We start from the raw sequence: 18327 nt of genomic DNA, 5'->3' as shown, positions 1-18327 counted from the left end.
TTTCTATTACTGCAGTTAATTTTAAAAAACACACCAAAGTCAAAGCAGCATGGTAATATTAGCATTTCTGAAGAATTACAGTAAGGTGGGTTAAATGGAATCCAGTTTTCTTCAAATTTCATGGTAGTTTTTTCAAGAATGCACAACTGTAAATGTATTTGGACACATCTCAAACAATTATCCATATATCTGACTGATCCATAATCACAGAATCTTTTCATGTCAAATTCCCTTGATCTAACAAGCCAATAAAGACTGCACAGGTATCCAGAATTTCTGGTTAAGAGAGCATTCTGTAAATTAATCATGTGTTTTCTTGTAGCAGGTAACTTCACTGAGCAGCTTTAAACAAAAATTGAAACATTCACAAACATTTTCTTAAAGAAAAGAAACTCTTGACATCAGTACTGTTATAAACGGATTTTATTGCTTTTTCATCTGCTCTTCAAATTACTTTCCAGGCAGGAGGATGCCATCATACTGAAAAACAAAGAAATCAAAAATTAACCAGAAAGAATGCATTATTCAGCAGTATGTTTGCCAAACTGATTTACTTGCATCAAAATATTGTCTCTGCATAATATACCACATCTGTGGTTCAGTTTCAAAGTGCTATTGCTAATGTAATTATTCACAAGTCTGAAGGATGCATGGCATCATTTTATACGCTGCAAGTGAAGTCAGAGCTCTTCCAGTATGTTTTAGCACATTGGTATTGGAGCTGCACATGAAAACATTCAGCTCAAAGTAACACCTGAAGGCACTTCTTTTAGACAAAAATAGGAATGATGCCAGCTGAGTTCCCAATCACAAGTTTAGAAAGTATTTGATTTAAAAGTTTCATCCACAGCTGATTAATAAGATCTTGTTATTACTTTACCAAATTCTAAATATAAAAGTGTGCCCCACAGTAGTTTCAGAAAACTTCATTAATGCCTATCGTGTGAATGCAGTCTCTGGCTACTGTTTATTGATCAGTGCCAATGTTTGAAGCTTTAACACTTAACACCAGCCAGAATGTCAGTGTGATGATTTGGATTAACAAAAAAAAAGGCATGATCCATTCACCAATCCATTTAGGGAATGCAAGTAATTTCTGTGACAAATCTGACCAAACAGCTGGAATCTTTAAGCATCAATGACACCACGCTAGAAAAGCGCCACACTGCAGCTTATACCTGGAGATGGCAAGAACTGAAGATACTGGAGACAGAGGTAACAGTGTAGTGCTGGAGGAACTCAGCAGGCCAGGCAGCATTAGAACAGGAAAAGTTGATGTTTCAGATTGGGACCCTACTTTACAACACTGCAGTTTATATTAATCAAACTACAGTTACAGTAATAATACTAAGTCACGATACCTACAACCATTCACACAGGTGGCTCTTAAGTTCCAATTCTGGATTTTCTCTTGAAAAAGAGAAATTCCATTAGGTTTTTTTTGGGGGGATGGTTTCTTGAAAGAAATAAAACCATAGTTTTTTTGGTAGTACATGATTTGAGTATAGCCGTGAAAGAAATACTTTGTCAAAGCTTTTTGTCTTGCATTCATCAGGACAATTTGCAAGAAATACCAACTAGAATGGAAAATACATTTTAGACTGTACAAGGAGAAAAAGTGCTAATTTGCTTCACATGTGGACTGATTGGTAATGCATCCAATCTCATGCAGTATAAAATACCGCTTTCCCTTCATCTCATGAATTTTCCTGATGTTTGCAAGGAAAAGCTCTGATAAAACACATTTTCATCTCCAGCAGCTCAAACTGTAAATATTCAAAATTTTATCTGCGTGGTGTCACTGATGCTTAAAGATTCCAGCTGTATTCTGCATCATGTACTATTTAATCAGCAATATTTTTGCTGACTTATTATTTGTGGGTGTGAGGACAAGAAAGAGCAGGATGCCACCTGAAAGTCAAAACATTGATCAGGAATTATTGTTGTAAAACTTGTAAATCTTCCATTCTTTCCAGCAATACCAAAGTAGTTATTCTGCAATCTTCTTGGAAAACTAAATATTTCAAGCAACATGAAGATGGAGGCTGACAGGATAGAAACATCTTGACACAACTTCATATTCATTATTTGTATTTGCCACAATGAATAAAAGACGATGGAAACAAGAAACAGCCAAACATGAGAGACTGCTTACTTTTTGCTGAAACCACCTCATTGATTCTTCCTTGGAAATCTTGTGTTTTGAGCCAATGCGTCCCCTTTTCACTTTTTTATCAGAAATGCTGAAACCAGGCCGTCCCATGACCTATGAATTACAAGCAAAGCAAACTTAATACAGAAATAGCAACATCTGACAAAAAAAACTGAAAAAAATTAATGTTCCTCTTTCCTTCCTAAAACATCAGTTTATTTGTTAAGGTTATACAAAACAGCCATTTGTGAACTTGAGATAATGTATCCATCAAATAAGTAGCCATAATATAACCATTCAAAAATATAAATCTTCTGTATTATCGCACTACAGGCAAAGTTCTGGTTCTAGGTGGGATGCTCTTGTAGAGGGTCAGTGCAGATTTGCTAGTTTAAATGTCCTTTTGTTAATTCTGTAATGATTCTATGGAAGTAACAGTATGAGTGTCAATTTGACTTAACAGCTCCCTCCACTACATGTTCACTGCAAAATATATAACCTACACAAACATCAGCTGTTTCTGGTGTGGCTACAAGCCATTTTCTGCTGGTCATCACAACGATTTATCTACAAATACTAATGGAGTTCTGTGCTTGTAATCAGATAAACTATATTCATTTCTAATCTGTGTACAGCACCGCCACAGAATAAATGTTGCTGAGAAATCGGTGGACTGTGTTCATAGGGTACCCATTCTTTTTGAATACGCTGTATAGGTGATTTTCCTCTGCTCTGCGTAGTTCCTCTGTGCTGCAGTGTGTGGTGGCTCCTTGGAATAATGTTCTAATGCAGCTTCGTTTGTGGGTGTTGGGATGGTTGCTCCTGTAGTTCAGTATTTGGTCCGTATGTGTTGTTTTCCTGTAGACGCTGGTTTGAAGTTCCCCATTGACAGTTCGCTCTACTGTGACATCTAGGAATGGCAGTTTGTTGTTGTTTTCATCCTCTTTTGTGAGTGTTATGCCAGTAAGGGTATTATTGATGGTCTTGAAGGTTTCCTCTAATTTATTTGTTTAGTGATGACAAAGGTGTCATCCACATAGCGGACCCAAAGTTTGGGTTGGATGATTGGCAGTTGTTTGTTCGAGTCAGCAATAAACCCAAACAAACAGACAAAACGGGCTCAGAAACCATTAACCACTCTCCCCTACATCAAAGACATTTCTGAAATGACTGCCAGACTACTCGCACCTCTTGGCATCAGGGTAGCCCACAAACCCACCAACACACTAAAACAGCAGCTCATGAACTTAAAAGACCCTATACAGACAACAAACAAAACGAACGTCATCTACAAAATACCTTGCAAGAACTGTGACAAACACTACATTGGACAAACTGGCAGAAAGCTAGCCACCAGGATACATGGACATCAACTAGCCACAAAACGACATGACTCACTATCACTTGTATCCTTACATACAGATGAGGAAGGACACCACTTTGATTGGGACAACACATCCATCCTAGGACAAGCCAAGCAGAGACATGCACGAGAATTCCTAGAAGCACGACATTCCAACCGGAACTCCATCAACAAACACATTGGCTCCAAATCAATCTACCATCCTCTGAGAAAAAGAACAGGACATGACATCACCAATAGAGGAAATGATGTCACCAACCCAAGGAAACCTAAACAGATAAATAGAAACTGGGACATAACACCAGCGCTTCAGAGGCTCACTGATGCCGTTACCTAGAATGGTGACAAAACGTCTGAAAACGAACCTTCCAGCTCAGCGAGCAAACTCACATCCAGAACCTCATCCTGAGTTACAAATCTTCTCAAAACTCGCTAGATGTCAACAATGCCAGGTAGTAAACAGCTATGATTTAAGCTGTTTAATGATGAGATAAAAGAGCTCATTCCTGAACGATAGCTAATTCATCAGTTGTTCTATTGTATATGAGGCAGAAGTGGTGGTGTTGCCAGAGGCTGGCTATAAACGCTGAAGATGTGTTAGAACAAGTACAACTTCAGTGTCACATCCCAGCATGCCGTGGCTGTCAGAACAGTAAGTTTAATGGACCCTGAAAGGTTGCTGGCAAGAAGGAATATCCATTAAACCAATCACTAGTTTTCAAATGCAACCAGCTGGTGTTGCCAATAAAAAGGCTCAGCTCATTATCTATCAATCCATATTCTAAAAATATTAGCCTATGCAATCAGATAAAGTGACCATCTGATTAATCAGAGTAAGTACACATTTTAATTACTGATTTGATATCCTGATCTTGAGCTACCATTGAGGATATTACAACACACATTATCTTTATCTGCATTACACCACACTATAAGAAGGTAATGAAAAAGGTGAAAGCAGTTTAGTTGACCAATACATGACATAACCGTGGGGATGGATTTTAAGAGGGAAAGGTTTCTAAGATATGTCTGAAATGAAGTTCAAAAATTTGCCCAGCATGCACTGAAGGGAGGAATGCCAGGAAAGCCTCTCAAGTTACCAGACCGGGACAGAAAACGTATAGAATGAAACAGTTGTAAATCCTTGGAAGCTAAATATCACTGAGCCGGAACAAGGAAAATTAAACAGCTACTAAAAGCACAGCATACAATATGCCCGAGATGTGGAGCATTTGGTACTATTAAAAATAAAAAGTTCTGTTCTACAATTTAAAACAATTTTTCTGTCATTATATGTCATAACATTTACAATACTTACAAGTCATACTTTTCAATCTGTGTGCTGCAGCACACAGCGAGACATGAAATTCTCAGGTGGCAGTATTGCTTTGTATAGACTTACATGACTGTGCATGTGGATATCCGTCACTGCACATGGGCAGAAGATGGGGGAAATCCACTCATTATGTAGCCTACTTGAATGCACTGGCCCAAATATTCACAGTTGTTGGACAACTATTGAGCTAATCTGCCTGCCTAGACATGTGTCCACATTAGTATGGATTTTAAGGTGAATATATTAGAATTTTTAGAAATTAAGCAGTGATCTAAGTATCAGAATACAATTCTTAGAGATGAAATGTGCGTTGTCAATACAGCTGACTCTGACGATGAAACATCTGGACCTAAATAAAAGAAGCAAGAATTATTCAAAGACAGAATAATGAGCACTATTTGGCCTTTGGATTTTCATGGCCAGTACAGGCTGCTTCCTCTTATTGGAAGACTCCACGTACAGAGGTAGGCCAAGAGTTACATGTAAAGCATGGAAACAGACCCTTCAGTCCAATTCACCCACGCCAACCAGATATCCTAAATTAATCTAGTCCCATATCCCCTTAACCCTTCCTTTTCCTCTTCATATACCCATCCAAACACCTTTCAAATGGTGTAATTTTGTCAGCCTCCACTACTTCCTCCTGGCAGCTCATTCCATACATGCACCACCCTCTGGTGTGAAAACGTTGCCCCTCCGGTCCCTTTTAAAAACTTTCCCCTCTCACCTTAAATCTATGCCCTCTAGTTTTGAACACCCCCACCCCAGGGAAAAGACTGATTCACCCCATCCTTGCCCCTCATCATTTTATAAACTTCTCTAAAGGTCACCCCTCAGCCTCTCACAGGCCAAGGAAAATAACCTCAGGCTATTCAGCCTCTCCCTATAGCTCAAACTCTCCAACCCTGGCAATATCCTTGTAAATCTTTTCTCAGCCCTCCCAAGTTTCAAAAAAATCTTTCCTATACCCAGAAGACCAGAATTGAACAGTATTCCAAAAGTGTCCTAATCAACATCCTGTACAGCTGCAACATGACCTGTCAACTGATATACTCAATGCACTGACCAATAAAGGCAAGCGTACCAAATACCTTCTTCACTATTCTGTCTACTTATGACTCCATTTTCAAGAACCGCGAACCGGCAGTTCATGATTCATAGAACCCCTACAGCATGGGAACAGGCTATTTGGCCGAGCAAGCCCACACCGACACTCAGACATCCCACCCAGACCCATTCCCCTATAACGCACCTAAACCTACACATCCCTGAACACTATGGGCAATCCACCTACCCTGCACATCTCTGGATTGTGGGAGGAAACCCACACAGACATGGGGAGAATGTACAAACTCAACACAGACAATTGCCTGATAACAAAGTTATCATCAGGCCCGAAACGTCAGCTTTTGTGCTCCTAAGATGCTGCTTGGCCTCCTGTGTTCATCCAGCTCCACACTCTTATCTTAGATTCTCCAGCATTTGCAGTTCCCATTATCACAGACAACTGCCCGAGGCTGGAATGGAACCCGGGTCCCTGAAGTGCTAACCACTGAGCCGCCGTGCCGACCCTTTGTTCAATAACACTCTCCAGAACCTTACAATTAAGTGCATAAGTCCTGCCCTGATTTTTCTTTCCAAAAATGCAGCACCTCACGTTTATCTAAATTAAACTCAGGTCACTCCTCAGCCCATCTGATCAAGATCCCATGAGGTAATCTTCTTCCCTGTCCAGAGCACCACATTTTGGTGTCAACTGCAAAATTACTAACCATTCCTTTTATGTTCACATCCAAGTCATTAATATAAATGAAGAAAAGCAGTGGAACCAGCACCAATCCCTGTGCACACCACTGGTCACAAGTCTCCAGTCTGAAAAGCAATCCTCTGACTCTACCTTCAAGCCAGTTCCATATCAAATGGCCAGTAGTTGAGGAAATTTTACAAATGTGGCTGCACCCACAGTATTTTTACTGATAGATGTGAAATATTAATACTTTTGATCTTTCCTTAGCTTGTTCTATGAACTGTGTTGCAAACCTCTCTGGTCAGACCATAACCATAGTAAACGTGAATAGATGTGCCACTTATGAGAAATCAATTCAGCTGACAAACGGGCATGCCATGGAAGTGTTTGACTCATTGAAGTACATCTTGATATAAAAAAAATTGACAGACACTGACTTACCACATAGAAATCTAGACCATAAATTCCAATACTAGGATCGTACTTAATGCCCAGATCAATGTGCTCCTGGATACCAAAGCCAAAGTTTCCAGTGTTGCAGAAGTTACTCTTTCTCAGTTCATACTCCCGAACCTGAATAAAAAGACTGTACAGTAATACAGATCTAATGCAATGTTTTAATCAATTTGCAGTGAGCAACTTTGGGGCTGGGAAATGGATCACTAACTTCTCCTGCCGAAGTATCAATATCAGATGCTCACAACCTGTGTAATACACAGCCAGAGGCCCAGAAAACCTCCCTTTACATATCTCTATCCAGGAGGTCTAACAGCTAAATACATAGTGTCCAATTAGTACTAAGCCACAATTCCATATCAGATCCTAGACACAGTCTCTGATCCACACTTCTCAACTGTGCAAAGACTACCAGCAGCATTGGTTTCCTGTGTATTGGGGAAAGGTGGAGAAGGCACGTCAGCCAGGATAGCTGTCAATTGGAATCAACAAGATAAGTGGATCAACAAGTGAAAATGTAAGAAAGGTAGTGGAGGACACAATAAGACTGGCATGACGCCTTCGAGAAATGAAACACCCACTCTGCTCACTGCTCAGGCAAATGAAGTCAACATAGGTGCTGTTGGCAATAGTACCTTGGTGGGAGTCAACATTTTAAAAGGCTTAGAAATTGGGGTGGAATGTGAGGAAAACTGTCACAGAGGAAGACTGAACATCCTGTTCAACAGGGCCCCACTGTAAACTTCAAACTAACATATCCTAATGAGTCATTTTCTATTCTCCCACTTGTTGCACCAACAAGATTTCACCAAAATACATCATTTATTAACTACTAACAAAATAATTAGTTGCAGAGAAATGTTTTGTTGGTTGCTTTGGGCTGGATTCAAACTTGCTTTCCAATGGTAAAGTCACAATGTGCTCTGCCCACAAACATCCCAGCCCCAGAACACTTCCGGCTGAAAACAGTTTAACACATTTCAATAGGATGTAGTCCTAATGAATTATTCTTCTCCCACAATAGTAAGTACAGTTGTTTTACTCAATAACTTTGCTTCTCCCTTCTCCAACTAAACAAGCAGTTGAATTTAGTCATCATATCCATCAAAAATACACATCAATTTACAATCAACTCACCTTAAGACCTTTCTCTAGAATTTCCTCAGCTTTGGCTCCTCGGATTGTGCAATGAACAGCAATCTTCTCATTTCTTCTAATACCAAATGAGCGCACAGTATAGCGAGCTGTCAGAGAAATAAATAAATTTGGCATTTGCTGATGGTTATGTTCTAAAAATGCTGAACATCCACTTATTCCAGGATGAGGAAACCAGAATTCAAATTTCATTACCAAAGCACCCTAAAAACTGGGCTGTAAAAAGAAGCTATCAAACAGTTCGTGAATAATTCTGAAATGCACTGAATAGAACTGAAAACTCAGCCTTAAGCTCGATGTAATCAGTGATTAAACTGAACATAGAGCTGAATCATAGAACTTTTCTAAGGTGAAGGCTATCTGACCCACTGTGTGCACAGAATTGTACACTATAGTCCATCTGAGACTTATTAATATTTGTTTTAAAAATTAGTCTGAAAGTAACAGGATCTTGAAGATTTATCAAATCATCTGGCAATGTTTGGTATTTACATCCTCTTATTTGCCCTGCACACACTTTAAAATTAGTTTTTCATTTATATCAAAGCTTTTCAAAGTTCTTTCAAAGATACATCACTACCTTGTATTAATGCTACCTTGCATTAAAGTAAATTTGCCTTGTGTCTGACCATTTCACCAATCTCACCATATTTGCCCGAAGTCTGTTACTATTCCCCTCAAGACTGACTACATGTGTAAGTACTGTATTATCTGCAAATGCTTAAATAATATCTTTCTACTCAACTTCAGAAAATTAACATTTATCAAAAAGATGTGGTTGATATACTGACTGGAAGGAATTAGTGATGTCCGCAGTCTCCCAAATAACCATTCACCATGACTTTCTGAAACAGTCAACTTCATTTTGAATGTGTAACTGCTCCTTCAATTCTATAGACTTTACTTTTATGAAGCCTATTTTGCAGAACATTTGGAAACCCACATTGACAATATGAATTATCTACAGCACAACCAAACCAACTGCATACTAAATAATTGCTATGAACTCCTCCTTTACAGTGACACAGGCAGAATCCACTCTATTGACGACAAACTCAAAAACTCAGTTATTACCCCTCCAAATCCACAAATTATCCTTTTTATAAGGGGAGTAAGGGTCAGGATAGCCATAAACCTCTAGTCCTTTAACTGCCCCTTTTCCTTTACATCGTCCCTTTATCAGTTAAAACTTTTCTTTTGCACTTCCTTGGCTGCACCCCCCCCCCACCGCCATCACCACTTCTTTTCAGATCAGATTGCCATCTTCCAGTGTTGCCTTAATGAACACTACGAACAGTATTAACATACAGCTACGTTCCAATTTCAGGCCCTGGACTCAACCACAGATGAATATTGACTAAACCTTTGCACAAAGCCCAGTCAAGTATTTTTATCCTATCCTGCAGAATATCCTCCAAAAACTACACATGCTGTACCCTCTGAAAGACTAAGTTGGAATGATGGATGAAAACATCATTCGAATGCTCAGTGAAAATGCAGCAAGCCCAGTCTCATACTGAACCAGACACCATATGGAATGGTCAATGTTGAGAAAGCTACATAATTCTCAATAATTCCCATCTCAACCGATGACCAAAGTTAATCCCTTTCTACTGTCTGAAAATAATATTTTAAACAAAACATTTAGAGGCATATCCAAACTTTGCATCAGTATCAATTTTCCAATACCCAAGAGCATTATCACAAACTAGACTGTCAAGTAGGTCCATCCCATTATAAATGGTGATGACACTCCTGTAAACTTCCTCAGTCAATATTGTGAACAACACAAACTTTTTTTTGCCTGATAAATCAGATTTTAATCCAGAGCTATGTTCGATGCTACTGCCTTCTTCTGTTCAAAACATTCCACCAGTGCATTAGCAATGACCCTACAACTGAGGAAAGGTCACTGATGAAGCAGCTTAAGGTGGTTAAGCCCTGGACTATTCTGAGGAGCTCTTGCAGAAAGGTTCAGGTGCCGAGCTCACCGGTTATCAAACAAAAACATCCTTTTTGCTAGGTATGACTAACTAACAGATTTATCCCCAACTCCCAATGACTTCAGTTTGCGAGGGTTCTTAATTTCACATTTAGTCAAGGCAGTCTTTACTCTCACCTCAGCTCTGGAATTCACCTTTAGCATCCATGTTTGTGCCAAGACTGTAATGAGGTCAGAAACGGAGTGGCTGAACAGTGGTGAGCAGGCTACTGTCAAGCAAGTCTTGCTAGACAGGACAGTTGATGACCCATTCCATGACCGTGATGATTGAGAGCTTAAGGATTGGTGGTACTCTTAGGTGGCAATTGCTTTTTGTTTTGAATATTCCTGGGTAATTTTCCACAGCAACTGCTTGACTAGAGGTGCAGCAAGTTCTGGAGTAATACTGTTGGAAACATTATCAAAGCAGCAATCAAAGCTTTTGTGCAGTGCTCTCGCTATCACATGGTGTGAATCAAATTGGCTGGTATCTGTGATGCTAGGAACCTCTGGAAAGTTCTGAAATGGATCACCTACTTCACACTTCTGGCTGCAGACTGTTGCAAATGCTTCAGCCCTATCTTTTACACTGTGCTTGTACACCCAAATCCCACGCCACACGACCTCACCCACTACTGGTGTGGATGGGGATTAATCATGGAGCTGACTCCTCCTCCAGCAAGCTGTTTTAATTGTTTATCAGCATTCATGAGTTTGTGGCCAGGACTGTGGTGCTCAGTTCTGATCAGTTGGTGTGGATTTTTTTTTTATCCGTACTTGTGTAAAGTTTGCTTAATATATATTTTACTATTATTTATTTCTAAGTTTCTATGTTTGAATTAGAGACTTTTTTCCTATGGAACTGGAGGGTTTAATGACAGATTTAAGTATTTCTGAAGCTACAGTGATTACATTTAAAAAGATAAAAGATAGTTTACGTACATTGGAGGAGTTTAAAAAGAAGTAAGGCAAACAATTGGTCAGCCCACATCTGGTGTGTTATGTTACGATTCTGGGGACCTTATTTAAGGAAGGATGTAGTGTGTCTCTCTTCCTCTGAGGATACCAGGATGAGGGATTTAGATACAAGGAAAGATTAGAGAAATTGGGTTTATTCTCCTTCAAGCAGAAAAGATTAAGAAGCAATCAAAATCATGAATAATTTTGACAGGGTGAGGAACTTACCGTTTCCACGAGTTGGAATGTTAACAATTAAATGTCACAACGTCAAGACTGTCAGTGAGAGTGCGAGGACTGAGATGAGGAGAAGCTTCTCTAATCAGGAGAGTTAGGAACTGGAATGTGCTGCTTTGAACAGTGGAGGAGGTAGATTCCAAAAGTGTGGGATTATATATAGCTCTTTCGGGAGCCAGTACAGACACCATGGGTCGAGTGTTCTCCTTCTGTACTGTAAAACTGCATGCTTCTAAAACTGTGCATCAGGATTTCAGTTGGAAATCTACACTGAAGGACTCCTTCTCAAATCCACACAAACAGAAACTAGTTTTTAAGTTTCAGTTTTTGGGGAGTTGAGAAGTCGTCCTTCGATGAAGCTGGACATATAAAAGCAGATTATCAGATATTAATGTATGCTCATTCCTACAAACCTTTGGAAAACACTGGGGTCTGGCCAGTGAGTTGCTCTAACACTTTAGCAGCTCTGGTGAGTCTGTCACCACTTTCACCCACGCAGATATTCAAACACAGCTTCCTAATGCGGAGCTCACGCATGGGATTTTCCTTCTTTTCACCCTGAAAGAAATTAATAGAAAAATCATGAGCAAAACGTGATAAAGGTCTGTTACATCAAGAGCAAACCTGGAGGCTATCGCTATCAATGCAAGGGAGTCAACAAGAAATTGAACAAACAGGAGCAAAAAAAAGTAGTTTGCTATGGGACTGAAGTGGACATGAACAACTACCAATACAAAATTCTGGGTTTTGGCAACGGTGAAGCCTTCAGACAGGATTATGAGAAGGACACATATTTCTCAACAGGATCCTCAGCTAATCCTCGGTAGTCACCAAATGGTGAAGTAGGATTGGATTGGAATGGAACATTCCCACAAGGTGACAGTGAGGTGTCACTTCTAACTTCCAAAAGCACAGTTATTATAGCATTGTACAGTAGAGTTCCTTTGACCACTGAGTCCATACCACCAGAAATACACCACTGTTAACACCAGACCAATTTTCCTGCATTAGAAGCCTTGAATGTTAAGACATCTCACATGCTCGCCCAACTAGATTTTAATGGAGGAGAGGTTTTCAGCCTCAATTACACTCTCAGATAGAGTGTACTCCAGATCCCGACCACCCTCCAAATGAAGACTTTTCCTCAAAATCTCCTGTCTTTCACTTTCAAAGTATGCCCCCTTGCTAGTGACTCCTTCATTGAGGACTAATTTGCTTTCTGTCAACTATGTTCATTCCCCTCATAATATTACGGATAACTATCAGGGTCCCCCTCAACATTCACTGCTCCAAAAGAGAACAAGTTGACGTATCCAGCCTCGCCAAAGTTGAGATGCTCTATTCCAGGCCACATCCTGGCGAATCTCCTTTACACCCCCTCCAGTGCAATCACATCCTTTCTGTACGGCAGAGTCCAGAACTGCACATAATACTCCAGCAATGGCCTAATCAAAGTTCAGTACAGCTCAAACATAACCTCCCTGCTCCTTTAATCTATGCCACAACTAACAATGGCATGCATCCTGTATGCCTGAACTATCCTAGTAACTCGTCTTATTACCTTTAAAGGAGCTGTAGACAAGCACCTCAAGATCCCTGAGCTTCTTAGTGTCTCTCTGTTCACTGATTATTCCATTGTCTTGCTCTTTCTTCTAAAGTGCATCACCTCATACTTAGCGGGGTTAAATTCCATTTGTCATTAGTCTGTCCATTTGACCAATCCACCTTTTCCTCCCATAACTAACAACTTCCTCCTCACTGTCAATTACCCAACCAATCTTTGTCACATCTGCAAATTTAGTTATTACCCTCCGTCACCCCCATTCCAAGACACATTCTCATCTATGTCACTTACGAATATTACAAGCAATAATGGAGCCAGCACTGATAACTGCAGTATGCTACTGCATACTGGGCTCCAGTCACACAAACAGCATTCTACTACTAAATCTCCTGTCACTTAAACCAATTTTAAAGTCAAGTTAACATGGATCCCATGAATTTTCATCTTATTTATTAGTTTCCCATTTGGAACCTTGGCAAAGGCCTTGATGAAATCCATATGAACTCTAAATGCCGACCCATGTGTAAACACTTGGTCATCTCCTTGAGAAATTCAACCACCCTCTGGCAAAGTCATGCTGACTGTCCCCTGCCAAACCCTGCCTCTCGAAATAGATTTTCTCCAATTGTTTTCCTATCACTGATATCAGACTCACTGGTCTTTAGGTTCCTGGTCTATATCTATCAACCACATGAGGGGTCCTTCAGTCCTCTGACACCTCCCTTTCACCAGAGACAATTCAGCAATTTGGATTAGGGCCCTGTAATTTCCTCGTCTCCCACAGCAGTCTGCAATACAACACATCCCAACCTGGCAGTTATCCACTTCTAAAATCCACCAAAACCTCCTCGTTACTTACATCAATCTGCTCGAGAAATTCAATCCATCTTCGCCAATTTTATACTTGCATTCTCCTCTAGAGTAAAGATAGTTCGACGTACTTGTATAGGGGATTGGAATTCCAACAGGGTAAAGCAATGACCACAGGAACTTAAGCCGAGTGTGTTTTTGATAAATATCTCCTCGACAGACCAGGTAATGGGGCATTGATGAGCGCTCTTACATTAGCAACCCCATGAAAGTAGTTTTAAAGTCACAAAATACTTCAAAGTTGCTTTTTTTAAACACTGGATGCAAGTTACTTTCAACCACCAACAGTCTTTGCAGAAATATTAACAACAGAATTTTCTGGGTCAGCTTATCGTGCATTCATTGAAGTACTGAAAGGCAGACTAGTGCAAATTGGTAGTAAATTGCTAACTGCACTGAAATTAGAATGCCACCTATGACAACACAAGGGAGAATCAAGTTGAACACTGAAAGTTAGAAGTATTTTTTAAAGAGGGGCAAAAAGAGATGAGAAGAGATTGGCAGCTTGTGTAAAAAGGAAATGGTGGAGGCATACAAATAGAGTGAAGGGGGCAGGGTGAATAGGTGACAAAAAGCAATTCACAGTAAGTGATCAGGACTGATAGGGTGTATTCAATACGCATTGAGGATGAAAATTTGCAGATGCACTAGTTTTAGTTTCCGTTTCCCAAACCTCTTTAGATAAACGCGTCCTGACAAACACCTAAAAAAAATTCAGCTTTCATCGCTAGAGGAAAAGAATGAATGAATGGGATGGGATCTACTGAGTTACGCTTGCAGAGGGCGGATATAGAATCAACAGGATAAATGACCTCCTCCAGTCTTGTATCAGCCTATCATTTTACAATTCGCTAGTTTTCCAATGTATACAGTTGCTAAATATTGCAAAACAAAGAATGTGATTCAAGACAAAACAGAAAAGTAATTTGGATACAAGTCTACTGTATAGCATTTTATAAGTCATACTTTTTATTAAAAGGAGGCTGGTCCAGTGCAAAGTGACTGAAAACATTCTGCGTTACTCAAAGTCTGGGAAGAAAAATTCAAATGATTTTGCCATTGAGCAGCAGGGATATTGGTTGTTGAGGGATTTGACAAGACAGCAAGGATTCCCTTTGTATATTTCAGTTTATCAGCAGAGTAAACAGTAAATCTCCATTTGATTATTTTGATGGTGTGAAAAATTCTTAATTGCCAGTAATTTTTCTTTTGAGTCAATTTTATTCTTTGGAGTATTCTACCTCAAACAAGTGCAATGGACAGAGCAAATCCAATATTTAAAATATAGAAGGACAACACACAAACCTGCCAACAGGGACACTGCTGCCTCACAACACCAGGAACTGGGTTTGATTCCATCCTTGGGCAAGTGTGTGTGTGTCGAGTTTGTACATTCTCCCTGTGTTTGCGTGGGTTTCCTCTCACAATCCAAAAATGTGCAGGCTAGGTGGACTGGCCATTCTAAATTGCCCAGTGTTCAATGATGTGTAGATTAGATGGTTAATAGGGGGGTTGGGTCTGGGTGGGATGTCTGAGGGCCAGTGTGGACTTGTTGGGCCAAAGGACCCGTTTCCACACTGCAGGGATCTGATGACGACAACGATGATTCAATCACTGGATAACCAGGGGAATGTCAGCCCCATTAAATAGAATAGAGCGTACTACAGAGGAAATGCTGTTTAGAGGTCACAATGATGGTCCCACATTCTCAACCCTGCCCTCGCCTGAGGTATGGTAACCCTCAGGTTAAACCACAACCAGTCTTCTTTCTCTGGAGGAGGCAGCAGCCCTATGATCCTCCACGACCATTTCTCCACCCCACGCCCCCCAACCAAGATTACCACTGATAGGTCCATTGTTAAATAGTGCATTCAAAGAATGATCTTCTGACAATTCAGCATTTCCTGAGCATTGAAAGGTTGCTCAGTGTATGCTAAAGTCTTGAAACTGTCCAAATATCTCGAACATGAAGCAAAAGTCTATTCAAGTTTGTTGGATGTTCAATAGTGCTGCAGTTGCAATAATTTGATTCACATGAGAATAAATAAACTAAAGCCTTACAGAGCAGTGATAACTAATTAGTACATAAGAGTTACATAACAAAAAATACCTTTATTAATATAGCAATTTTACTGCTAAATCTGAAATTTCTATGTCTCACTAGAATATAAAATTTTCCAGAATTTCATTTACAACTGTGAAGAGGTAGAAAACTGTTAGTGTCAGATCAACCAGTTATTGCAGGTCCTTTTCTTTGATGCTTTCTACCCCTGTTGAAGTTTGAAGATTAGCCTTGTTGACTGAGATACAGAGGCAAGGATAGCAGCAGCCCTCATGCAAATCGGACAAACTGGGGATGGTGAATGTCAACAGGCTAACTGAGGGCACTTGGGAGAAAGGCAGAAAGAGGGAAGCAGTGAATTACTGGTTAGCTTTACTCAGAAGTATCACCCGGGTCATTAAGTAGTAGGTTGAAATTCTACTTCAGAAACTGAAGCTACAATAATCTAGGCTGACACAACATTCTTTACCGTTGACCACAGTATCTTTATGTTCAGACATCATCCATTCATTTCTCAGGTGATGCAAAATCTCTATTCAGGCAGGGATGACCCTACACATCTTTCAGTTGACACAAGTGAAAGAGTTTGCCAGGCTATAACAATATTATTGTCTGTAACAGCTTGCAAAGCACAATTTGGTTGCCACATTACCAATAACTACATTTCCAAAGGATTTAATTAGCTGGAGAATATCCCAAGGTCATGCAAGATGCCAAGTAAATAGAAGCATTCACCCTTAACTTATTTTTCTCTCCATCCCAGGTTATTAATACAGCATAAAAACCAAGAGAACTGCAGATGCTGTAAATCAGGAACAAAGACAAAGTCGCTGGAAAAGTTCAGCAGGCCTGGCAGCATCTGAGGAGGAAAAAAAAGTTAACGTTTCGGATCCGGTGACCCTTCCTCAGTCACCAGATCCAAAATGTTAGAGATAATGGGACCTGCAGATGCTGGAGAATTCCAAGATAATAAAATGTGAGGCTGGATGAACACAGCAGGCCAAGCAGCATCTCAGGAGCACAAAAGCTGACGACTGTTTTCCTCCTCCACAGATGCTGCCAGACCTGTTGAGCTTTTCCAGCGACTTTGTTTTTGTATTAAGACAGCATCGTTCACAAATCAAGAAAAATCTCATTCACCAGCGACCTCAATGCATCATCTTGGCCCTGTACTTCAGCGTAGTATCAGTCTGTATTTCTAACGGAGGTGAAAATCGGCTGCTTTGAACAATCTGCTCCTGAATCCCGACATTCATTTTCAGTTTTTGTAACGGAACTACCTGCGGCACTGATAAAACCGACTGTCTCAGGATGACTGATTTATGTCATTCCTGCACCGAAACTCTAATCTTACGAACACAATTCAGGCTCAAATAATCAAGGAGTGTAATAAACCATGGCAGGCAATATGAGCTCTATAAGACTGAAACAGGCCACGGGCCTTGCCATCTCCGAACTCCAGTCTGTAGTGCTGAGGATAACAGGCGGCTCAGTTACAGGCCTGACCCGACAAAATTCACATATCGTCACCACCATGAACTAAAATACATAGCGCGCCCAAACCTGAAGCTCATTTCTCGTGATTTTAGATTACTGTCCATAAATAGACAGAGATTTAAACAACAGATGGAGACAGATTCTAGTTCCACTATCCCCAATGACAACAAACTCACCGCCATGCCCGCAACAGCTCAACAGCGAAAGGGCGAAAGGTCTGCCGGGTAAGCCTGATCCCGCCCACCGTCATATAGACCCCGCCCAACAACAGCATCTTAACGTAAGATAACAAAGTGTGGAGCTGGATGAACACAGCAGGCCCAGCAGCATCTCAGGAGCACAAAAGCTGACGTTTCGGGCCTAGACCCTTCATCAGAGAGGGGGATGGGGAGAGGGAACTGGAATAAATAGGGAGAGAGGGGGAGGCGGACCGAAGATGGAGAGAAAAGAAGATAGGTGCAGAGAAGAGTATAGGTGGGGAGGTGGGGAGGAGATAGGTCAGTCCAGGGAAGACGGACAGGTCAAGGAGGTGGGATGAGGTTAGTAGGTAGGAGATGGAGGTGCGGCGTGGGGTGGGAGGAAGGGATGGGTGAGAAGAAGAACAGGTTAGGGAGGCAGAGACAGGCTGGGCTGGTTTTGGGATGCAGTGGGGGGAGGGGACGAGCTGGGCTGGTTTTGGGATGCGGGGGGTGGGGGGGAGGGAAGATTTTGAAGCCTGTGAAATCCACATTGATACCATTGGGCTGCAGGGTTCCCAAGGGGAATGTGAGTTGCTGTTCTTGCAACCTTTGGGTGGCATCATTGTGGCACTGCAGGAGGCCCATGATGGACATGTTGTCTGAGGAATGGGAGGGGGAGTTAAAATGGTTCGCGACTGGGAAGTGCAGTTGTTTGTTGCGAACTGAGCGGAGGTGTTCTGCAAAGCGGCCCCCAAGCCTCCGCTTGGTTTC

The 18327-nt window shown here is 40.8% G+C and overlaps 1 protein-coding gene across 1 annotated transcript; it reads right to left on the bottom strand.

The window, feature by feature from the left end:
- Window positions 1-405: 405 nt before the first annotated feature.
- On the bottom strand, window positions 406-17685 carry LOC125452840 (large ribosomal subunit protein uL5-like). Its single transcript, XM_048531755.2, has 6 exons — window positions 17554-17685; window positions 11798-11942; window positions 8192-8298; window positions 7040-7171; window positions 2156-2266; window positions 406-480 (listed from the first exon to the last, which is right to left on the bottom strand). Exons 1-6 carry the CDS (start codon window positions 17557-17559, stop codon window positions 451-453), a joined length of 531 nt encoding a protein of 176 aa, XP_048387712.1. The 5' UTR covers window positions 17560-17685; the 3' UTR covers window positions 406-450.
- Window positions 17686-18327: the final 642 nt, after the last annotated feature.

This window comes from Stegostoma tigrinum, chromosome 4 (genome assembly GCF_030684315.1).
Source record: "Stegostoma tigrinum isolate sSteTig4 chromosome 4, sSteTig4.hap1, whole genome shotgun sequence".
Classification (NCBI taxonomy): Eukaryota; Metazoa; Chordata; class Chondrichthyes; order Orectolobiformes; family Stegostomatidae; genus Stegostoma; species Stegostoma tigrinum.
Note: the sequence above shows the minus strand (reverse complement) of the source record. Positions and strands in the feature narration are given on the sequence as shown.

Excerpts from the sequence above, each read along its gene's own strand:
- LOC125452840 (XM_048531755.2), bottom strand. Across the intron at positions 8,299-11,797 it reads GACCCCAGTGTTTTCCAAAG|CTCGCTATACTGTGCGCTCA; the intron begins GTTTGTAGGAAT and ends TTTCTCTGACAG. Across the intron at positions 481-2,155 it reads TGAGGTGGTTTCAGCAAAAA|TATGATGGCATCCTCCTGCC; the intron begins GTAAGCAGTCTC and ends TTTGTTTTTCAG.